The following is a 21,128-nucleotide window of genomic DNA, read 5'->3' as shown; positions in this document are numbered from 1 at the left end:
TCTTCTGTCTCACACACTCTGATGAAGTCAGTTGCCACATTGTGAGATGTAGTGTGGGAAGGCCCATATGGCAGGGAATTGAGGATGACCTCCAAACAACAGCTGGCAGGGAGCTGCAGTCCCCAATCCTCCTCAACCCAACAGTTTATGAAGAACTGAATTTTGCAAATGACCACGTGAGTGATCTGGGAAGTAAGTCCTTCCCAGCTGAGCCCTGAGATAACTGTAGCCTTAATCAATGCCTTGAGTGCAGCCTGGGATAGGTTCTGAGCAGAGGACCCAACTAAGCCACATCTACATTCTTGACCCAAGAAACTGTGAAATAATAAATATGTTTTAGTCCCTTAAATTTGAGCATTATTTGTTACTCTGCAATTGCTAACCAACATACCCTATTCATTTTTTTATTATATTGTCTACCTCCTAGAGTAAAAGTCATTAATAGGTGCTTATTAATGTGGTGTCCAAAAAATTCTGTTAAGTAGCATTTGACACAACTTATCCATCTAATTGGGAATCCCTGGTAGCTCAGCAGTAAAGAATCTACTTGCAGTGCAGGAGATGCGGTTTGTCTGAGTCAGGAAGATCCCCTGGAGAAGGAAATGGCAACCCACTCCAGTATTCTTGCCTGGGAAATCCCATGGACAGAGGAGTCTGATGGGCTGCCATCTATAAGGTCATAAAATTCAAGTACAACTTGGCAACTAAACCACCACCACCACCATCCAATTGCCGAATAGTTGTTGCATGTATGCTAACTTGCTTCAGTCACGTCTGACTCTCTGGACTAGCCCACCAGGCTCCTCTGTCCATGGGATTTTCCAGGCAAGCATACTGAAGTGAGTTGCCATGCCCTCCTCTAGGGGATCTTCCTGAGACAGGTTTCGAATCTGCATCTCTTAAGTCTCCTGCATTGGCAGGCAGGTTCTTTATCACTAGCGCCACCAGGGAAGCCCAAATGGTTGCTGAGTACCTACCAAAGGCAAAGAAGCATGCCGGACACTAACACTGCTAGCAACTTTCTTGTTTCAAAGAGTCTCTGCAGTAAGTCTTTCTTTTTTCCCTTTTCCTTTTTTCCCCCCTTTGCTTTATATTTTAGTTAAGTATAAGAAAGCAATAGTGAGCCCACAGCAGCTAAATTACTGAACCAAATTCAGATGGATATAACACTATTCAATGTTCATTTGACTGCATGTAAAATTGGCTATTTTCTAAGGTAAGTAAAAGCTGATTCCATACAGCTCAGCTCCCCAGATGCCATCTGTCCCTCCAGTACCTGCTTTGACTGATAAAGTCACTGAGCACCGTCTTCATTTTCTCTTCTGGGGCTTCCTCTGAAATCTTAATCAATTCTTTTACTTCCTCTATACCTTCTTCCTGAAAACAAACCACGGAGGTGGAGGGATGAGAGATGGGAATGAGACTTTGTCATGGAGACACTGATTCTAACATTCACAGAAACGATATTCAGCTCATATTTTGTCTTGAAAAGGAAAGACGCAGGAGAGGACACTGTCCATGAGATATGTGAGCTGGAAAGGGAAATGTGAGAGGAAGTGAAAAGGAATCACAAAGGGAAGGTGAAAGATACCAAAGCAGCAGCTTCCCTGGTTTTCTTTACTTCTGGAGCTTGGGTTGGTCAGCCTATATTTACTGCATGTAGGTGCTATTTTAAATGGGCTTCCCAGGTGGCTCAGTGGTAAAGAATCTGCCTGCCAATGCAGGAGACAGGAGTTTGATCCCTGGGTCAGGAAGATTCCTGGAGGAGGAAATGGCAACCCACTCCAGTATTCTTGCCTGGAGAATCCCATGGACAGAGGAGTCTGGTGGGCTATAGTCCAAGGGGTCACAAAGCGTTGGACATGACTTAGCAACTGACCATGCATGCACACTGTTTTGAATACTTTCGCACATTCAATTCCTCAAACAATTCTAAAGGAAAAGAACAAGATATGATGGGAGAGGGTAAGAGGAAATGTCAAACAGCTTCTCTGAGGAAGTGCTCGAACCTGAGCTATGGAGGCTGACTGGGCTTCCTTGGAGAAACATGACGAGGAAAAGCAGCCCAGGCAGAGGGAAGAGCATGGAGGTGGCTAGGAGGCACGAAGGAGCTTGGTTTCCTAGAGACACTTGAAAGGACACCATTGTGCTTGGACTAAAGTAAGGAGGAGCTTGTGAGAGACAGGTCTGGAGAGGTGGCAGGGCTTTGGAGGGAATTCTCTACTTTGTTAAAGACGTAGGATTTTATACTAGTTGAAATTAAGACCCATCAATTTTGTGAGAATGCTATCCATCCCCTGACCTTTGGAGATGAGGAAAATTGTCTATCCTTAGGTTCTGTGGGCCTTCCAGGTGGCGCTAGTGGTAACGAGCCCACCTGCCAATGCAGGAGACTTAAGAGAGGTGAGTTCTATCCCTGGGTTGGGAAGATCCCCTGGAGGAGGACATGGCAACCCACTCCAGTGTTCTTGCCTGGAGAATCCCATGGACAGAGGAGCCTGGTGGGTTACAGTCCACAGGGTCGCAGAGAGTCAGACATGACTGAAACGACTTAGCATGGATCATACTAGGTGCTATAACAGGTAGAAGCAGAGCAGGGATTTGAATTTGGAGAGCTTGATTTAAAGGTGAGGCGTTTTGCAAAATGTATTCTCATTTCCCTGGATCCACATGGCAGGAGCCATGCGTCATCCAAATGCAGAGGTCTCAATTCTTTGATATTGAAACTGAGGCCAAGACACTCTACTGGGTGGGAGAAGATCCCCTTTGCCTCCCGCTTCCCAATGAATCCATCACCTGTCAGAGTCACCTACCAGGAGGTCTGCCATCCTCTCCAGCATGTTGGACCAATGCAGCCTAAACGTCTGGTCTCCCCAAGAACTAACGAAGTAGACACAGGGCTTCTTGGCCTCAAATGGCAAATAGTTGTAATTCCTGGGAAAACACATTAGGTCTGGAAGTGAGGTGACAATCAGTGTTTTTCAGGCAATTCCAGTCACATGTTCGTTTCGCACCTCCTGGGTGGGTTGGGGGAAGGATGGTGACATAATAGTCACACTATTAATTACATCCTTAGCCTTTACTTGAGGACCTATGAACACTAAACAATGAACAGTTATACGGCTACAATGGAGAGGTAGTAACGGCTAACACCCTCTGACCCAGGGAAAGCTTAGAATGATCTCCAGAAGGCAGGATTTAATTGGCAAGCCCTCTTCAAGGAAAAATTCTCTTTCTAATTGAGAGAAGAGAGAAGGGAGAAAAACTAACGTTTTCCTTTCCCTTTAATTCTATATGCTAAGAACTGACTGTGTAAGGCTCAACTGAGATAACAGAGGTGAATGTACTTTAGAAACTGAAATCGCTAGAGAATTGTAAGAAGGCAATAATATTAATGAGGATGAAGTCATGTGCTTCAAACTCAACTTCAACATTTCATGGCTGCCATCCATCCAATGTTTGTTGTTGCTGGGCATTGGTGCCAATAATATATTGATAGGTGACCCACTTGACTAAGAAAGGACCGGAGACATGGCAAAGTCACTGGAAGCGGAGACATGGAACCAAAGAGAATGGTTGATGGTGACGGTTGGATATGCTTAAATGATGATGAGAAACAGATAGTTCAGAGGATGAGACTGAAGACAGAAAAGAAGGAACTAACTGGTAGGATTCAGTTCCCCAGGATGTGGATGAGGAAGCAGGTAAGACGGGAGATATGTAGCCAAAGGCTGAAGTTCCCTGCCTAATGACAGCTATATTCTTACCTAGTTCTGCCCTCAGCCCCCTGTAATTTTCCCACAAACATCTGGGTCGGTGTGAAGAGAAACATGGAATGCAGGCAAGAGCACATTTCTTGTCATGAGCATTGGTTGGACAGGGGCCCTAATAAATGTAGACAGTGTTAGGAGTCATGAGCTTCTAGAGGCTGGGGTGGAGGGAAAGTGAAAGAGATAGCTTTGTTTCCATTCCAAAAGCTACAGAGGACTTCAGCCTGAAAGAAAGCATGGTTGTTCTTTTTAGCTCTCCAACCTAAGTTTCTTTCAGAGGCCATAAAATTAGCAAAGATGCTCTGTGGTCTGTTCTGCAGAAAACAAATCAGCAGGCAACCATTCAGAAGAGAAGCCAAATAAGTCCTTGGCAGAAACTGAGGTTATGATTACAGCAGGAGAACAAAATAAAACTTAACTAATAAGGAAGGTCAGAAACTGCTCCTTCCTTTATCTTGTTAAAAATGATGGCACTGAGAAGAACAAATATTGTATAATATGGATTATATGTGGAATCTAGAATTGATATAGATAAACATATTTGCAAAGCAGAAATAGAGACACAAACGTAGAGAACAAACTCGTGGATACCAATGATGGAATCAGGGGTTGGACGAAATGGGAGCCTGGGATTGACATATATACACTATTATGTACAAAATAGATAACTGATCAGAACTTACTGTAGAGCACAGGGGACTCTACTCAATGCTCTGTGATGACATAAATGGGAAAGAAATCTTTATTTTTCCTTTTGAACTTTTAATTTTGTATTGGCAGCACTAGTGGTAGAGAACCCACCTGCCAATGCAGGAGATGTAAGAGACAAGGGTTCGATCCCTGGGTTGGGAAGATCACCTGGAGGATGGCAAGGCAACCCACTCCAGTATTCTTGCCTGGAGAATTGCATGGACAGAGGGACCTGGAGGCTACAGTCCATAGAGCTGCAAGGAGTTGGACACAACTGAAATAACTTAGCACATAGCCAATTAACAGAGTTGTGATAGTTTCAGGTGAACAGTGAAGGGACTCAGTCATATATATACGTGGATCCATTCTCCCCCCAACCCCTCTCTCATCCAGGCTGCCACAGCACATTGAGCAGAGTGGGAAGGAAAGCTTAAAAAGAGGGGAATATGTATATGTATAACTAATTTGCTTTTCTGTACAGAAGAAACTACCCAACACTATAAAGCAAACAAGTGCATGCGAAGTCGTTTCAGTCGTGTCTGACTCTCTGTGACCCATGGACTATAGCCCACCAGGCTTCTCTGTCCATGGGATTCTCCAGGCAAAGTAATTATACTCATATAAAAATTTAAAAAACAAATTATGGCACTGAGAATCCTGCAACTAAATAAATTCCTACTCGATGTTGTGCTTTGTCCCAAGGTTTCTTTGCTCTGGATGATTTTGTGCTAACAGTGTTCAGAGCCTCTGTGTCTTTGGCTCCCAGGTCCTCCAGGTCTTACTGGATCTACAGGGCTCAGGATGCAGTATTTTCTCAGGCAAATGACCATGCAGATGGAGAGCAGCAGATGGGAGGGTCCCACATTGCCAGCAGGAAGAGAAGCCTAACAGTTTGAATGGCTGCCCTGATGTGCCATCAGCCTTGTGACCCTGGGCAAGGGCAGGCCTGGAGCCCTGAGAATCCAATGATGAGCTGACCCTGGGCTGTGCTCCAGACTCATTCCTGCACTCCAGCCCCATATGTAAATTATATGTAAATGAACATGCTTTAGAAAACTGGAAAGCCCAGAGCAAATCCAAGGTGATGTTTCAAGTGTCAGACTAAACTGCTCCTTATAAAGTGGTATTTCAATGGAGGCAACAGACAAGTTGTATGTGTGTGTGCGCGCATATGTGTGTATGTGTGCTCATGGGTATGGACACTGTGGGTGCATAGGCATGTGTGTGTGTGGGCATGCACAAGTGTGTTGGGGTATATTCTATTATAGAACCTTCTAATTCAGCTGCTACCATTCTTGGCTTGCCACTATGTGGATAGAGCTTCAATATAGTGACAGGAATATACAGAAAATCCCCAAACACCAGCATGACTTGTTTTGATCTCTACGAGCGAGCTGGTTAGTAGTAATGTGTGGCCCACTGGAGGGTTCTGTAGGGCTCTCATCTCTCCTTAAGCCCTTCCCACACTACATCTTCTGATATTACCACCACTATCAGCAATGGGCTAGTCTAATGAAATGGGGATGTTTTCACTGCCTGGTCCCAGCAAAGGGATGCAGAGTACCGCTGAGAGCCTCAGAAAAGCTTCCCAGAGCTGCAGACCCTGCTCATTGATGTCCTCAGGTTTGACATTGGACAGAGAAACTATTAAAGGACAGGGAAGTTTGGGGTCCTTTTTGGTGCATGTAAGGGAGGATCAGCCCCCAAGCATGGCTGCCAGGAGGCCACAAAAGACCCCAAAGAAGGTGGTCCATGGGAGGGGGAAGATGGTCCATGGGAGAGACAGGATTTAGAAAATGTGCAGCCATGCTCAGAAGCAAGAGGACACACACCCAGGGTTATTTTCACTTACCCCTTCCTACTTTGTCCCAGATGATCGCTTCCATCCTTAAACTCATCCTCGCTCTTTAGTGTCACCTTTGTGACCTTTGCCAAATCTTCACCTCCTCCCCCTCCCTCTCTTTACCCCCATGGTACCCAGTGCCCAACCCAGTTATAGCACTTCCTTAGCTCATTCAAAAACAGGTACGAGTATCTACTACGCCCGGTGCGGAGAAGAGCAGATACAAAGGTGAACAAGACAAGTCCTTTGCCCTCTGACTGCACATCATCTAATAGCGAGACAGATGAATAAAAACAGCTGAATGAAGTGTGATCAGTGTTTGATGAAGCTGAGTGAAGTCCAAATCAGCCTTGGGATTCAGGGAAGGGAACTTGAACTTACTCTTGAAAGGTAATGGGAGTTAGTCGTTCTGAGGATGCCACTTGTTGCCTGGCAGTGGCAAGAGCGTGTTCAAAGGTCCAGATGGAGCAAACAGCAGGATTCATCTGGGGAATGGCACTAGAGGACTAGTGGGATTTGGGGAATGACCGGAGTTTATTGTAGAGAAGTAGATGCAAAAAGAGGTGGCAAGAATACACAGAAGAACTGTGCAAAAAAGATCTTCATGACCCAGATAATCACAATGGTGTGATCACTCACCTAGAGCCAGACATCCTGGAATGTGAAGTCAAGTGGGCCTTAGAAAGCATCACTATGAACAAAGCTAGTGGATGTGATGGAATTCCAGTTGAGCTATTTCAAATCCTGAAAGATGATGCTGTGAAGGTACTACACTGAATATGCCAGCAAATTTGGAAAACTCAGCAGTGGCCACAGGACTGGAGAAGGTCAGTTTTCATTCCAATCCCTAAGAAAGACAATCCCAAAGAATGCTCAAACTACCACACAATTGCACTCATCTCACACGCTAGTAAAGTAATGCTCAAAATTCTCCAAGCCAGGCTTCAGCAATACGTGAACCGAGAACTTCCAGATGTTCAAGATGGTTTTAGAAAAGGCAGAGGAACCAGAGATCAAATTACCAACATCTGTTGGATCATCGAAAAAGCAAGAGAGTTCCAGAAAAACATCTATTTCTGCTTTATTGACTATGTCAAAGCCTTCGACTGTGTGGATCACAACAAACTGTGGAAAATTCTGAAAGAGATGGGAATACCAGACCATCTGACCTAACTCTTGAGAAACCTGTATGCAGGTTAGGAAGCAACAGTTAGAACTGGACATGGAAAAACAGACTGGTTCCAAATAGGAAAAGGAGTACGTCAAGGCTGTATATTGTCACCCTGATTATTTAACCTATATGCAGACTACATCATAAGAAATGCTGGGCTGGAAGAAGCACAAGCTGCAATTAAGATCACTGGGAGAAATATCAATAACCTCAGATATGCAGATGACACCACCCTTATGGCAGAAAGTGAAGAGGAACTAAAAAGCCTCTTGATGAAAGTGAAAGAGGAGAGTGAAAAAGTTGGCTTAAAGTTCAACATTCAGAAAACTAAGATCATGGCATTTGGTCCCATCACCTCATGGGAAATAGATGGGGAGACAGTGGAAACAGTGTCAGACTTTATTTTTTGGGGGCTCCAAAATCACTGCAGATGATGATTGCAGCCATGAAATTAAAAGACGCTTACTCCTTGGAAGGAAAGTTATGATCAACCTAGATAGCATATTAAAAAGCAAAGATATCAAAAAAAAAAAAACAAAGATATTACTTTGCCAACAAAGGTCCATCTGGTCAAGGCTACGGTTTTTCCAGTGGTCATGTGTGGATGTGAGAGCTGGACTGTGAAGAAAGCTGAGAGCCGAAAAATTGATGCTTTTGAACTGTGGTGTTGGAGAAGACTCTTGAGAGTCCCTTGGACTGCAAGGAGATCCAACCAGTCCATCCTGAAGGAGATCAGTTCTGGGTGTTCATTGGAAGGACTGATGCTGAAGCTGAAACTCCAGTACTTTGGCCACCTCATGTGAAGAGCTGACTCATTGGAAAAGACCCTGATGCTGGGAGGGATTAGGGGCAGGAGGAGAAGGGGATGACAGAGGATGAGATGGCTGGATGGCATCACCGACTCGATGGGCATGAGTCTGAGTAAACTCCGGGAGTTTGTGATGGACACGGAGGCCTGGTGTGCTGCAATTCATGGGGTCACAAAGAGTCGGACACGACCGAGCGACTGAACTGAACTGAACTGAACTGAGGTGGGGATCAAATCAACAAAATATGGTCTCTGAGATTAATCCTGAAAGGCATAGGCAGGACTTCGCTGGTGGCCCAATGGTTAGGAATTTGCCTGCCCATGAAAGGGGCACAGGTTTGATCCCTGGTCTGGGAAGATTTCACATGCCACCGGGCAACTGAGCCCATGTGCGACAACTACTGAGACCACACTCTAGAAGCTTCGAGTCACAACTAATGAAGCCCACATACCCTAGAGCCTATACTCTGCAACAAGAGAAGCCACTGCAACGAGAAGCCCTCGAACCTCAACTAGAGAGCAACCCCTGCTTGTCACAACTAGAGTCAGCCTTTGTACAGCAACAAACAACCCAGGAATGCCAAAAATTAATGAATTATTTATTTTTAAAACACCACAAGCAACCAATGGATAATGTCAAACTGGGGAAGTGGGGAGTTCGGATGGGTAGTTTGGTGATTTTCTTGATATAGGTCCAAGCCAAGTAAGAGGTGTTTAAAATAACATGTCAAAGATACCAATTGACCAAATTAAAGAAATGGCAATAGGGAACACACTTGAGAACTAGACTTGACCAGACTTCATCACTGATTGGATGTGGGTAGGAAGGGAAAAGAGAACAATTGACAGATTTCCAATTTGTGGCTCAGAAGATGCAGTGAGTGGTAGGACCAGTCTCTGAGATGGGAAAGATAGGAAAAGGGAAGAGCTGCCTGTGAAGACAATGAGTCTGATGACTCGGGGACACCCAAGTAGAGGTGTTTGGATCTGCTGCTCAGGAAGAAGGCCATCTGGGGAAATAGATGTGAGAATTCTTGTTATTCTAACAGTGGTCAGTAAGCCATGGATTCATGCCCAGAGAGACTGTCTAGATCCAGAAGAGTAGAGACTGATGAGAACTAGTGATGTGGTTCCAATCCCTTCACATGAGCAATGTTCTCTTATGACAATCCCATGAGATCGTATTTTTTTTACTCCTAGCACAAAGCTCAGAACACAGAAGACTCTCACTACATGTGGCTTTCCTTTCTCATAAGACACTTGGTTGACATCACTGTCTTAAGACAAAGTTCTACAATTTCACTTCTCTTTGCATGTTGAAATGTCATGTGGGTTAAAGATCGGTGAGGGTGCATGTAGGAGCCCCAGTTGTTTTCTGAAATGGTCTTTTTTGATGGCTAAGAATCATTTTTTAATTCTTCAGTTTGTGCCCCAAATAAGATAAGAAATGATGTAATTAATAATTCCACCAAGTTGAGTTTATATTGTGTTCAGATGACTATAATAACTGTTGATAGGATTTTGGATTGAAATTTTAACTTCTGACCTTCCTATCCTGTTATGCCTCAAAGTTATAGGATAAAGGGAGCTTCAGATATGGTAATAAGAACCATCATTGTCACTCTGTCCTTGAATGAATTAACTGGAGGTGTGATTTGGAGAACTGTCAACATGAGAATTCAGGAGAGTGGCATTTATTCTGTTGACCTCATTTGCACCTTGCACCCATAACTAATATAAAGAATGTTTCTAGTTTTAGAGAAGAACTGAATCAAACAGTCATGGAAATTGGTCAAGTTTCCACAGTCAGAAGTCTTGGCTACTCTTGCCTCCTGGGGCTCCTGTGTGTGCGTGCTCAGTCACTTCCGTCATGTCCGACTCTCTGCGACCCCCTGAACTGTAACCCAGCAAGCTCCTCTGTCCATGAAATTCTCCATGCAAGAATACTGGAGTGGGTTGACACTCCCTTCTGCAGGGGATCTTCCCAACCCAGGGATCAAACCTGCATCTCCTGCATTGCATTTACTTGCTGAGGCATCAGGGAAGCCATCGAGGAAGCTATGTCTCCTACCTGTTCCCTTCTGTCACGAGTGGCTTCTCTGGGTGAGTGGTGGAGACCAGAGGAATGGCGACATCATGGGCTGCATCCCCTTCTCCTTCATGCAGCAGTGGCAGGGCGTCTTCTTCAGCTAAGTCTGCTGACTTCTTCCTACTCCTGTGATGTAACCCTCCATCAATCAGGTTCCCAAAATTACCTGTAGAGCCAGTAGCAAGGGGAGAAGGGCCAGATGTCAATAAGCAGAATCAGGCTCCTTGGCAGAAAGGATCCAAGCTTATGTCTTCCCAGGGCAGTGTAATAAGCTCTCAGTATGTAGGTAGGATGATGGTCAGATCAAAGAAATAAGATTAGCAGTGATACTAAGCCATCATCAGCTTCCATCTTAAGGTCTTTTTTTTGTAAAAATGACTTAAGTTACAGATTAACTGGATTTCATCTCCATTTTTTTTCTGCTCCAAAACTTCCCAAATGTAAATCAAGACCTTCTCTGATGAAATACTCTTTCTTGGAGTGGTTTTTCCAGATGCACATCAGTCCAGGAAGACTGCTGGGAGTTATAACAATAGCATCTATTATATACATAGCACGTCATGTGCATTAATTCATTAAACCCTTGCCATAGCTTCATAAAGAATTATCACTATTCCCATTTTATAGATGAAGAAACCAAGACCAAGAGAAATTAAGTGATCCTAGGGTCAGGGAACCAGGACTAGTAGTCCAAGTCTGTCTGAATGCAAGCTATACTCTCAATCTTTTTATTTTAACTTATTTTTAATCAGAAGATAATTGCTTTACAATATTGGGTTAGTTTCTGCCATACATCAACAATAATCAGCCATATGTGTGCATTTTTAAATTTTTTATTGTTTTTTATTTATATATATATGTTTTAAATTTAAATAAATCTATCCCTTACATATTGACTCTAGACTGGACAAGGAGTTATTCATTTCTTCCTGGGGTGCAAACCTCCAACAGAATGCTACCATCTTCATGTAAAGAATTGATTCATTTATTTAAGAAAGAGATATAAAGTTCATACCATGTTCCAGGCACTATGCTTGTCTGCACTTACCAATAGAAACTTCAAAGCTAATGGGTTTATCTCCGATCCTCCGGTCGATCATGGTAGCTTCGAAAAATGCTCCAAACAGTAAAAATTCCTCATGTTTTTCTGGTACAATCTATAGGAAGAAAAAAAAAAAAAAACAATTAGATGGGCCTGGATCTTTTTATAGTAGGAGGAAACTGAATTAGTGAGGCCAACCTGATCCAGGGTGATTTATAGAAACCTGAGTCTTGGTGTCACCCTGATACAGTACATCATTTCCACTCTAATCAGACTGGCAGGAACCAGGACCTACACACTGCAAATCCCAATTCAGCCATTTGCAATGATGTAGTCTCAACCTTACAATCAAATTTCCTTTTATTTTAAAGGTAAGCTTGCTATATGTATCTCGTTAAGAGATTGATGGTCCAAGGAAACCAGACGACACAACGTCGCATTTCTGAGTGAGGAGGCTGAATGAGCTGGAGCTTTTTATTCTGTGCTTTCTGGTTTTACCCTTGGATTTATTGAGCCCAACTGAAACAGCAGTAAGGTTCATTGAAGGAAATAAAGCAGCTGCAGTTTCAGAGGCTAAGAGCCCCGTTCAATCAAGAGCTCTTAACTCTGTCTCTTTCTTTTTTTTTTTTCTCGGCCATGAGGGATCTTAGTCCCCCGAAATCAGGGATTGAAGCCATGCCCCTGCATTGGGAGCACAGAGTCTTAAGCACTGGACTGCCAGGGAAGTCCCCTTCTCTCTTTTGAGACTCTTCCTTCACACACAAGCTCCCTGTGCTGCTGGCGTCAGCAGGAAATGTTTCTATTCACCAGAAAGTGTAGGACAGGGTGGGTCTGGGTGCTGACTCTTAGTCACAGCACGTACTGCTCCCACCTGCCGCCACTGTGTCCCTTGGCTGTTAGTCAGCCCCTTATCACGCCTTCCTGAGGCCACGTTTACTCTCTGGGAGGAGATTAAAAATCACTCAGAGACCCAAAGGGAATGGAGGCCATGGAACCTGGAAGAGGGACCACAGGTTCCAAGGCCATGATCCCCTCTTTAAATCCCAACTCTGCAGCTTCCTAGCTGTTGACTGGGCAAGCCGTGTCCACTCTCCAGGTGTCATGTTCCTTGTCTGTGAAATGAACATCATAGCAGGACCTACGTGGGGAAGGAATGAGATCATCCATGTGCAGTACCTAGGATAAAGCCTACATGTGCCAATGCTGTAAGTGGAGTCACCGTATTTCAACACATTATAATTCATGTCTTAATCCCATCCACCTTTCAAAGTCCAACCCAAACATCTCTTCTTCTGGAAGCCTCCCTTGATGCCCTGAGCTAGAAAAATGACGATGGTAGTGTTTGCAGAACTCTTATTGTGTGTCAGATGTGGAGAGAGTGGCATGGAAACATATACACCACCATATGTGAAACAGATGGCCAGTGGGAATTGGCTGTATGAGCTTGACTGGTGCTCTCGACAACCTAGAGGGGTGGGATGGAGCGGGAGGTGGGGAGAAGGTTCAAGAGGGAGGGGACGTATGTATACCTATGGCTGATTCATGCTCATGTGTGGCAGAGACCAACACAGCATTGCAAAGCAGTTATCTTTCATTTAAAATTTCTGAATCACTATGTTCCACAACTGAAAATAACATGGCATTGTAAATCAACTATACCTCAATAAATTTTTTCACTTTAAATAAATAAACAAAAATTTTTAAAAAAAGAATTTTACCTGTATTATCTCATGTAATTCTTGTAACTATCCTATGAGAGGGATCTTTCTATTCTATCCACTTAAAGGTGAGAAATTGTAGTTTCATGAAAGGGTAAGATATCTGTTCATAGTTACTAAACATGATTAATAGTAATCGAGCACTTACTATGCTCCAGGCTCTTTTCTAATAAGCACTTTGTTGTATTAATTCATTAAATGAAATAAACCTAAGGATCTTAAATCACTTGCCCAAAGACTCAGACAGATACTTGTCCAGAGACCGGATGGTAACCACTGCACCATACTGCCACATCTTAAACCCAACTGTCTTATTTGGGTTTAATCCTTACACTGCACTTCACTGACTTTATCTTTACCTGCTTAAGGCACTTTATCACAGTCTGTTTCCTATACATTTATTCTGTATGTCTTCTCTCCCCTCCTATACCATAAATTTCATGCAGTCAGACTCTATTTTTATTCCTGCCAATGCTGAGGATTTAAAAATGAACACAGGGCAGGAATAGAGATGCAGATATAGAAAATGGACTTCTGGACACGGGAGGAAAAGAGGAGGGTGGGACAAAGTGAGACAGTAGCATTGACATATATATACTACCATGTGTAGAAGAGCTAGCAAATAGGAAGCAGGTGCATAGCACATGGACTCAGCTCCATGCTCTGTGATGACCTAGAGGGGTGGGGTGGGCAAGAATGGGAGGGAGGTTCAAGAAGGAGGAGATACATGTATCCTTATAGCTGATTCATCATGGTATACAGCGGAAGCTAACACAACATTGTAAAGCAATTATACACCAAGAAAAAATAAAAATAAATTTAAAAAATAATAAAAATGAACACAAGGTTTTACAGAAGGGAGATAAGCTTTGATGGTGATGATGACGGTCAGTTTAAAAAGCCAGCATTATAGGATGTCATTTGTCCAGATTCACAATGAGAGCAAGGCTTCAGCAAGGGAGATTAGAGCTGGGGGAACCTGGAGAGCTAAACAAGAAAATGCTACAAAAAATAGATATTATCATGTTGGTAAGGGCAAACTCTGAGCTGTTGAGGTTCTGGGGAAGGTAGAAGCTCCAGTGTGGTGTTTTAAACTATGTCCACAAATTTTTGGAAAGTCCTCCCCTTAAAAGGTGAAGCCTCATACATTCCCCAACCCTGTTTCAATGTGGGCTGGACATGTGACTCATTTCTAACAATTAGAATGTGGCATAAATGTCTGTGTGATTTCCACGGATTTGGGCAAAAAAGACATTGCAGTCTCTGCCTTGCTCTCTTTTAGATCATCCACTCTGGCAAAAGCCAGATTTATTAAATCCCAGCAGTAAAATTAAGTGGCTCTTCCAAGGCTAAGTTGATCCACGTACTAAAAATCCTTCCATGTGTTCTAATCTCTACCGGGAATGGACAGCTCTGGAAGACCAGCCCATCCCTTCCCCATCTGAAATTAAAGTCTGATTGACCTGAGAAACACCCACCCAAGAGGCAGAATCAAGTTCCAACCTACCCACCAAAATATAAAATTCCTTCGTTGGTAATGACAAAGTACTATTACTGAACTTAATGACCGAGAAGATATTCATGGTTTATATTCCTCTTGGGGTCCCAGATCTCTCACCCCTAACACAGAACTGGGCCAGAAGATGCTACTCTGCTATTTGCTGAGTCACAAGCAATGATAACCATTCCCTCCAGCAGTGACTTCCCCACAGGCATGGGGCAGGGGAACAGGTGTCTCAGTTTCTTGTGTCCCTGCTTGTCACCCACTCTTCCTCCTCTTCATCCCTCCTCCCACATTATCTCATCCAGAACGTAAGCTGAGCTAACAAAGCTAAACACAATTAGGCCCCAGACAGAGTTCAGTCCATCACCCGGCCACCCACTCCCAACAGCTCCTCCAGAGTGCTTTAATTTTATTTTACTTTGGTTTCCATGGGAATCTGTGTTTGGGGGGATGCAGACAGAATGTAACATGAGCAGATGGCTATGATGTGAGCAGAAAAAGGCAGAGGATCGGCCCCGAAATACAGGGCTGAGTCAACACACATTTTGCAGGGGGCACCACACCTCTGGGGGTCTCTGGGGGCCCGAGGCAGATGCTGTCTCTGCCCTGGGCTCAGGGCACAGTCTCAGTGGAGGAGCGCTCAGACCTACCTCTGGGGGCACGTCGAAAGGCTCCACCTCCACCTCTGTTGAGTTGGTTTTGTCTGAAGCCTGCTGGGGTTTGCCATCGTCAGTTTTGTCACCCTTGTCTTTACTCGCGCCTTTGGAAGATTTGGAGTCTTTGTCCTTCGGAGACAACTTGAACTCCTTGAGAGCCTTGGAGAATTTAGACTCCTGTGCCCCTCCCGAGAGGATCTCCACAGCAATCTCCACCAAGATCCTGCCCCGGAATGATACGCCTTCTCCGAAGCCTTCATTCAATTCCTGGTAGTCATCCATCAGACTGTGGTTCCTGGGTGAGCCATACAGGTTAATCCAGGCAGGTCCAAAGGTGGGCAGGAAGCCTAGAAAGAGCCCAAGCTTTAGTTGCCTGGTTATGCGTTCAAGCTGGTTACTGCTTGATGAAAGTTGTGCACATTTGTTTAGAAATATATAAAGAAAAGACAAGAGAAAATATTTACAGATATCCCATCCCGGGGAGTTCTTTGGTGCCTTAGTGGTTAGGATTCTGGGCTTTCACTGCCACGGCCCAGGTTCAATCCCTGGTTGGGAAACTGAGATCCCGCAAGCCATGAGGCTCGGTCAAAAAACAAAACAAAACAAAACAGAACATCCTGGACTTCCCTGGTGATACAGTGGATAGCAACCCATCTTGCAATGCAAGGGACACTGGTTCGATCCCTGGTCTGGGAAGATTCCACACGCCACAGAACAGCCAAGTCCAAGTACCACAACCTTTGAGCCCACATGCTACAACTCCTGAAGACAGTGTGCCTAGAGCCTGTGCTCAGCAACAAGAGAAGCCACTGCAATGAGAAGCCCATGCACTGCAACTACAGAATAGCCCCTGCTCTCCAAAACTAGAGAAAAGCCCATGCATGGTAACCAAAAATAGAATAAAATTAAAGAGAGAAAGGACATGCCGTCACAATTGGCATTTTGCTATGTTTCTTTCTAGACTTTCTTCCATGTATAGGTTTAGACTTGCCCATAATTTTAGCAAGGCTATGCCGACATGCATTTTCATTCATCAGACTTTTATGGACTCCTAACATGTGCCAGGCACCATTTTAGAGATGAAACATAGAGCTCAATGGAGATTAAATCAGATACAAACATGAAACAAATCTTCACATTACAAATGCTATGAAGGAGCTATATCTTGTGCTACAAGGACAAAAAACAGGCTGATGTGGCATGGAGAGGAATTATGCAGAGAGAGGAGAGTTCTGGGCAGAGGAAAGAGCACATGGCAGTTGGAAAGGAGCTTGGAGGCAGAAGGAACTGGAAGAGAAAGCCAGTGTGGCTGGGGTCCAGAGAGGGAGCGGGTGAGAAGAGTGTGGAGAGGTGAGTGGGTCTGTCTTTATCTTAGAAATTATGGGACTATTTTAGAGGAGTTTGAGAAAAGATGTGACCTACTCAGATGTGTGTTTTTAAATTCACTTTGGCTGCTATGTGAAGGGTTATAAGAATGGATGTGAGCACACTGGTTCAAGGTCTCCTTCATCATTAAAATTCAAGACATGTATAGCTTGGACCAGGGTGATGGTAGTGGAAATTGAGAGAAGTAAATGTTCTGAAATGTGCTCTAAACATAGAACTGAAAAGACCTGGTGATCTTAACTTACTCTTAGCATAAGTTGTTTCCTTTCTTGATCCATAGCGTCTGGGAAAATATAAGTGTCTATGCAAACATCTCTTTGGCAACTGAATGTTCCTTTTGTTTTCTTTTCTGCAGCATGTAGGATCTTCATTCCTGGACCAGGATCAAACCTGGGCCCCCTGCAGTGGAAGCTCAGAGTCTTAATCACTGGACCACCAGGGAAATTCCCAGAATGTTCCATTTTGACTGGCAGTACAGTATGGTGGCCCTGAGCTTGACTTCCTAGGTTCAGACTCAAGTCTCAGCTCTGCCATTTTCAAGCTGTGTGACCTTGGAGAAGTCTTTTAACTTTCTGATGCCTCAGTATTCTCAACTGTAAAATGGGAATGCTAATAGTACCTATCTCAGGATTATCTATCAGGATAATCTAATCTATCAGGATTAAAAGAGATAATATTAAGTGCTTCACTTAAGTGAAGTCTTTAGGAAATGCTCTAAAGTATTAGCTGTTACTTTTAATACATGCACGTGTGCTAAATCGCTTCAGTCGTGTCCAACTCTTTGTGGCCCTATGGACAGTAGCCCTCCAGGTTCCTCTGTCCAAGGGATTTTCCAGGCAAGAATACTGGAGTGGGTTGCCAAAACCTCCTCCAGTGGATCTTCCTGACCTAGGAATCAATATGTATCATAATTTGCTTAACAATTCTTGTTGACGAAAAGTTGCCATATGTTTTATTGTTATCAATAATTTTAATACCTGAATTCAAGCTTCCTCTCTCCATCCCCTCACCCACTGCCCCTTTCCTCCATGCACTAGATTCTATCCTGCCTTTGAATAAATTCTAAGAAGTAGTGATATTGTGTTAAAAAAGGTAGAAAGATTCTATGGCCCATGACATCTACTTTTTACTGTTGCTATACATCTCCCCAAACCCAACAAAATGATTCTGAAAAGTTGTGGGTAAAACATGTCTATGTCTGGATGAGAAATCCTATAGATGGGCAGAATTTGCTTTCTACATAAAGCAATCTGGGGGAAACATTTCCACAACATGGAAAGTTAAATGGTATATATTTATTAAGGCTTTTCTATGATGACACTCCTTTTTTTTTTTCATGCTAACCATAGTTGTTTATTTTTTTTTTTTTTATTAGTTGGAGGCTAATTACTTCACAACATTTCAGTGGGTTTTGTCATACATTGATATGAATCAGCCATAGAGTTACATGCATTCCCCATCCCAATCCCCCCTCCTACCTCCCTCTCCACCCGATTCCTCTGGGTCTTCCCAGCGCACCAGGCCCGAGCACTTGTCTCATGCATCCCACCTGGGCTAGTGATCTGTTTCACCATAGATAATATACATGCTGTTCTTTCGAAACATCCCACCCTCACCTTCTCCCACAGAGTTCAAAAGTCTGTTCTGTACTTCTGTGTCTCTTTTTCTGTTTTGCATATAGGGTTATCATTACCATCTTTCTAAATTCCATATATATGTGTTAGTATGCTATAATGTTCTTTATCTTTCTGGCTTACTTCACTCTGTATAATGGGCTCCAGTTTCATCCATCGCATTAGAACTGATTCAAATGAATTCTTTTTAATGGCTGAGTAATATTCCATGGTGTATATGTACCACAGCTTCCTTATCCATTCATCTGCTGATGGGCATCTAGGTTGCTTCCATGTCCTGGTTATTATAAACAGTGCTGCGATGAACATTGGGGTGCACGTGTCTCTTTCAGATCTGGTTTCCTCAGTGTGTATGCCCAGAAGTGGGATTGCTGGGTCATATGGCAGTTCTATTTCCAGTTTTTTAAGAAATCTCCACACTGTTTTCCATAGTGGCTGTACTAGTTTGCATTCCCACCAACAGTGTAAGAGGGTTCCCTTTTCTCCACACCCTCTCCAGCATTTATTGCTTGTAGACTTTTGGATAACAGCCATATGATGATACTCTTATGCAGGGCACAAAAAGGTGTAAAACTTGTTTGTTGCATAAGCCAAGCCTTTTACAGTATAATGTGTATACACACACATATACACAAATATATACATTAATTAACACAAATTTGTAGTGCAGAGAAAGATTCTCTTGGGATTTAAATAAAAGGAAGGTGGGTTGGGATATTTAGAGAATTATCAGGTATTAATTTATATTTTGCGAATACAGTAAGTCCCCTACATATGAACCTATAAGTTGCAAACTTTCAAAAAGATGCAAGTGTGTGCCAACCCTTGTATGCCAGCTGCTGTACTGTACTACTGTACTTTTCAAGGCACTGTACTATAAGATTAAAAATGTTTTAATTTTTGTGTTTGTTTTTTATGTACATAGGATTTGTATGAAAAGTATTATAAATCTATTATAGTACAGTACTGCATAGTTGATTGTGTTAGCTGGGTACTTAGGCTAACTTTCTGGACTTACCAACAGATTGGACTTATGAACACACACTGGAATGGAACTCATTTGTATGGAGGGGAATTACTGTAAAGAACCTTATCCAGGGTGAAAACTGTTCGGACTGACTCAGTGGGTTAGCTGGGACTCTCAATTCTTCCCTTGGCTCTCTGCAGTCAGCTCATGCTCTTGAGTTTCCATCAGTAGTTGAGGGAACCACATTTTTTTAAACCATTTAAACACAGAAAAACCATTCTAAGCTTGGGAAGTGAAGTTGCTCAGTCATGTCTGACTCTTTGCGACCCCCATGGACTGTAGCCTACCAGGCTTCTCCGTCCATGGGATTTTCCAGGCAAGTGAGCCATACATAAATACATGGTAGTTCAGATGTGGTCCACGGACCACAGTTTGCCAACCTCTGATCCAATCTAAAGTCTTCATTTTCCAGTTAAGAAGCATAAAGCCCAGAGAAAAGGAATGATTTCCTCAAGAACACACAGCAGTGTTCCTGGAAGACCTGGGATGGGGAACAAGCCTCATGGTTCCCAGAGTCTGGCTCAGTCCACTACCCTAAACCAACCCAAGCCACAGGCCACGCCGAGATGGAAAGTGCCTAACACATGGCCTGCTCCAATCCTCTGGTTTTGAAGATGAGGCTCTAAATGAATCATTTTGAGACCCTACCTTGAAGTCAGACGTGTGAGGCCTTACCTTTGTCTCCATCCTGTTCATTGGAGATTTTCTTCAAGTCAATGAAGTGGGTTGCCAGCACTATATCATTCATGCTGCCTTCATCCCACACCTGGATTTTTACCCTCCGACACAACGGAGGGAACATTTCCTTGAAGACCACTTGTTCATGCCACACGGGATCAGCACAGTTCTTCTGCACTGTGGTTCGCCCCTAAACACAAAGCCAGGAGGACGTGAACCATTGAAGGAAATGAAACAGGCCTTCGATCAACTAAAGAAAACTCTTCATACCAGCTGGAAATATAAAGTAAGTTGTCAAAAATAATGAACCTGCTTCCACCAGGCACCCATGAAAATCAGTACATCCCATGAATATAACGAGTGTCCTGCTCTGTGCCAGACACCGTGCTGGGCATCTGGGACAAAAGGAGGGCTGTCATAGTTCCTCCCCCAGAAAGTTTTCATCATCACATTGGGTTGAGGTGAAACTGACACCTGTGTTATGAAGGCGTTCCATGCATTTCCAGGAAGGCAACAGATACGATTAGACCCTGAGTTCGTGTCTTATAAAAGTAGGACCAGGCATTTCCCTGGTGGTCCAGTGACTAAGACTCCATGCTCCCGATGCAGGGAATATGGGTTTGATCCCTGGTCAGGGAACCCACATGCTGCAACTGAAAGACCCTGTGTGCCACAATGAAGATGAAAGATCTCACATGCCTCAATGAAGACCCAGCGCAACCAAAAATATAAATAATAAGTAAATAAATATCTTTTAAAATTAGGACCTGGTACAAATCCCTTCCCCAGTCTAGACCTCAGTTTCCTCATCATACAATGGAGGTGATATCCTACATGGGGGTTATATATGTCCTATATATGCCAACGGGACCCAAGATAAAAGTAGTCCAAGGTTCACCCTGCCAAGGGGAGGAGCTGGGTAGAGACACGAGTGTTAGCTGAAGCTTCTGGGTCCAACTAATCAGGATTAGGCTCTGACCAAGTGCCCAGGCCCTGGCACATCCAGTGGTTCTTGAGCAGGGAACAGCCAGACACAAGGATGTCCAGGCTTACATACGATAAGGACAAGCTGGGTAGATTGTGGAGCAGATTGAAAGGGAGGTGGTAATTCT

At 43.6% G+C, this 21,128-nt stretch overlaps 1 protein-coding gene across 1 annotated transcript in view; it reads right to left on the bottom strand.

The window, feature by feature from the left end:
- Positions 1-21,128, bottom strand: part of FER1L6 (fer-1 like family member 6) — a 128,202-nt gene that overhangs the window by 87,009 nt on the left and 20,065 nt on the right. Inside the window, exons 10-15 of the mRNA XM_065902806.1 lie at positions 20,014-20,206; positions 15,286-15,638; positions 11,420-11,528; positions 10,354-10,537; positions 2,814-2,934; positions 1,277-1,377 (exon numbers count right to left, since the gene is read on the bottom strand). Of these exons, the coding sequence (XP_065758878.1) occupies positions 1,277-1,377; positions 2,814-2,934; positions 10,354-10,537; positions 11,420-11,528; positions 15,286-15,638; positions 20,014-20,206 (1,061 nt within the window). The remainder of the gene's footprint in view (positions 1-1,276; positions 1,378-2,813; positions 2,935-10,353; positions 10,538-11,419; positions 11,529-15,285; positions 15,639-20,013; positions 20,207-21,128) is intronic.

Source organism: Muntiacus reevesi, chromosome 12 (assembly GCF_963930625.1).
Source record: "Muntiacus reevesi chromosome 12, mMunRee1.1, whole genome shotgun sequence".
In the NCBI taxonomy this organism is placed as follows: domain Eukaryota; kingdom Metazoa; phylum Chordata; class Mammalia; order Artiodactyla; family Cervidae; genus Muntiacus; species Muntiacus reevesi.
The sequence above is the reverse complement of the archived record's forward strand: the minus strand, read 5'-3'. Positions and strand labels throughout refer to the sequence as shown.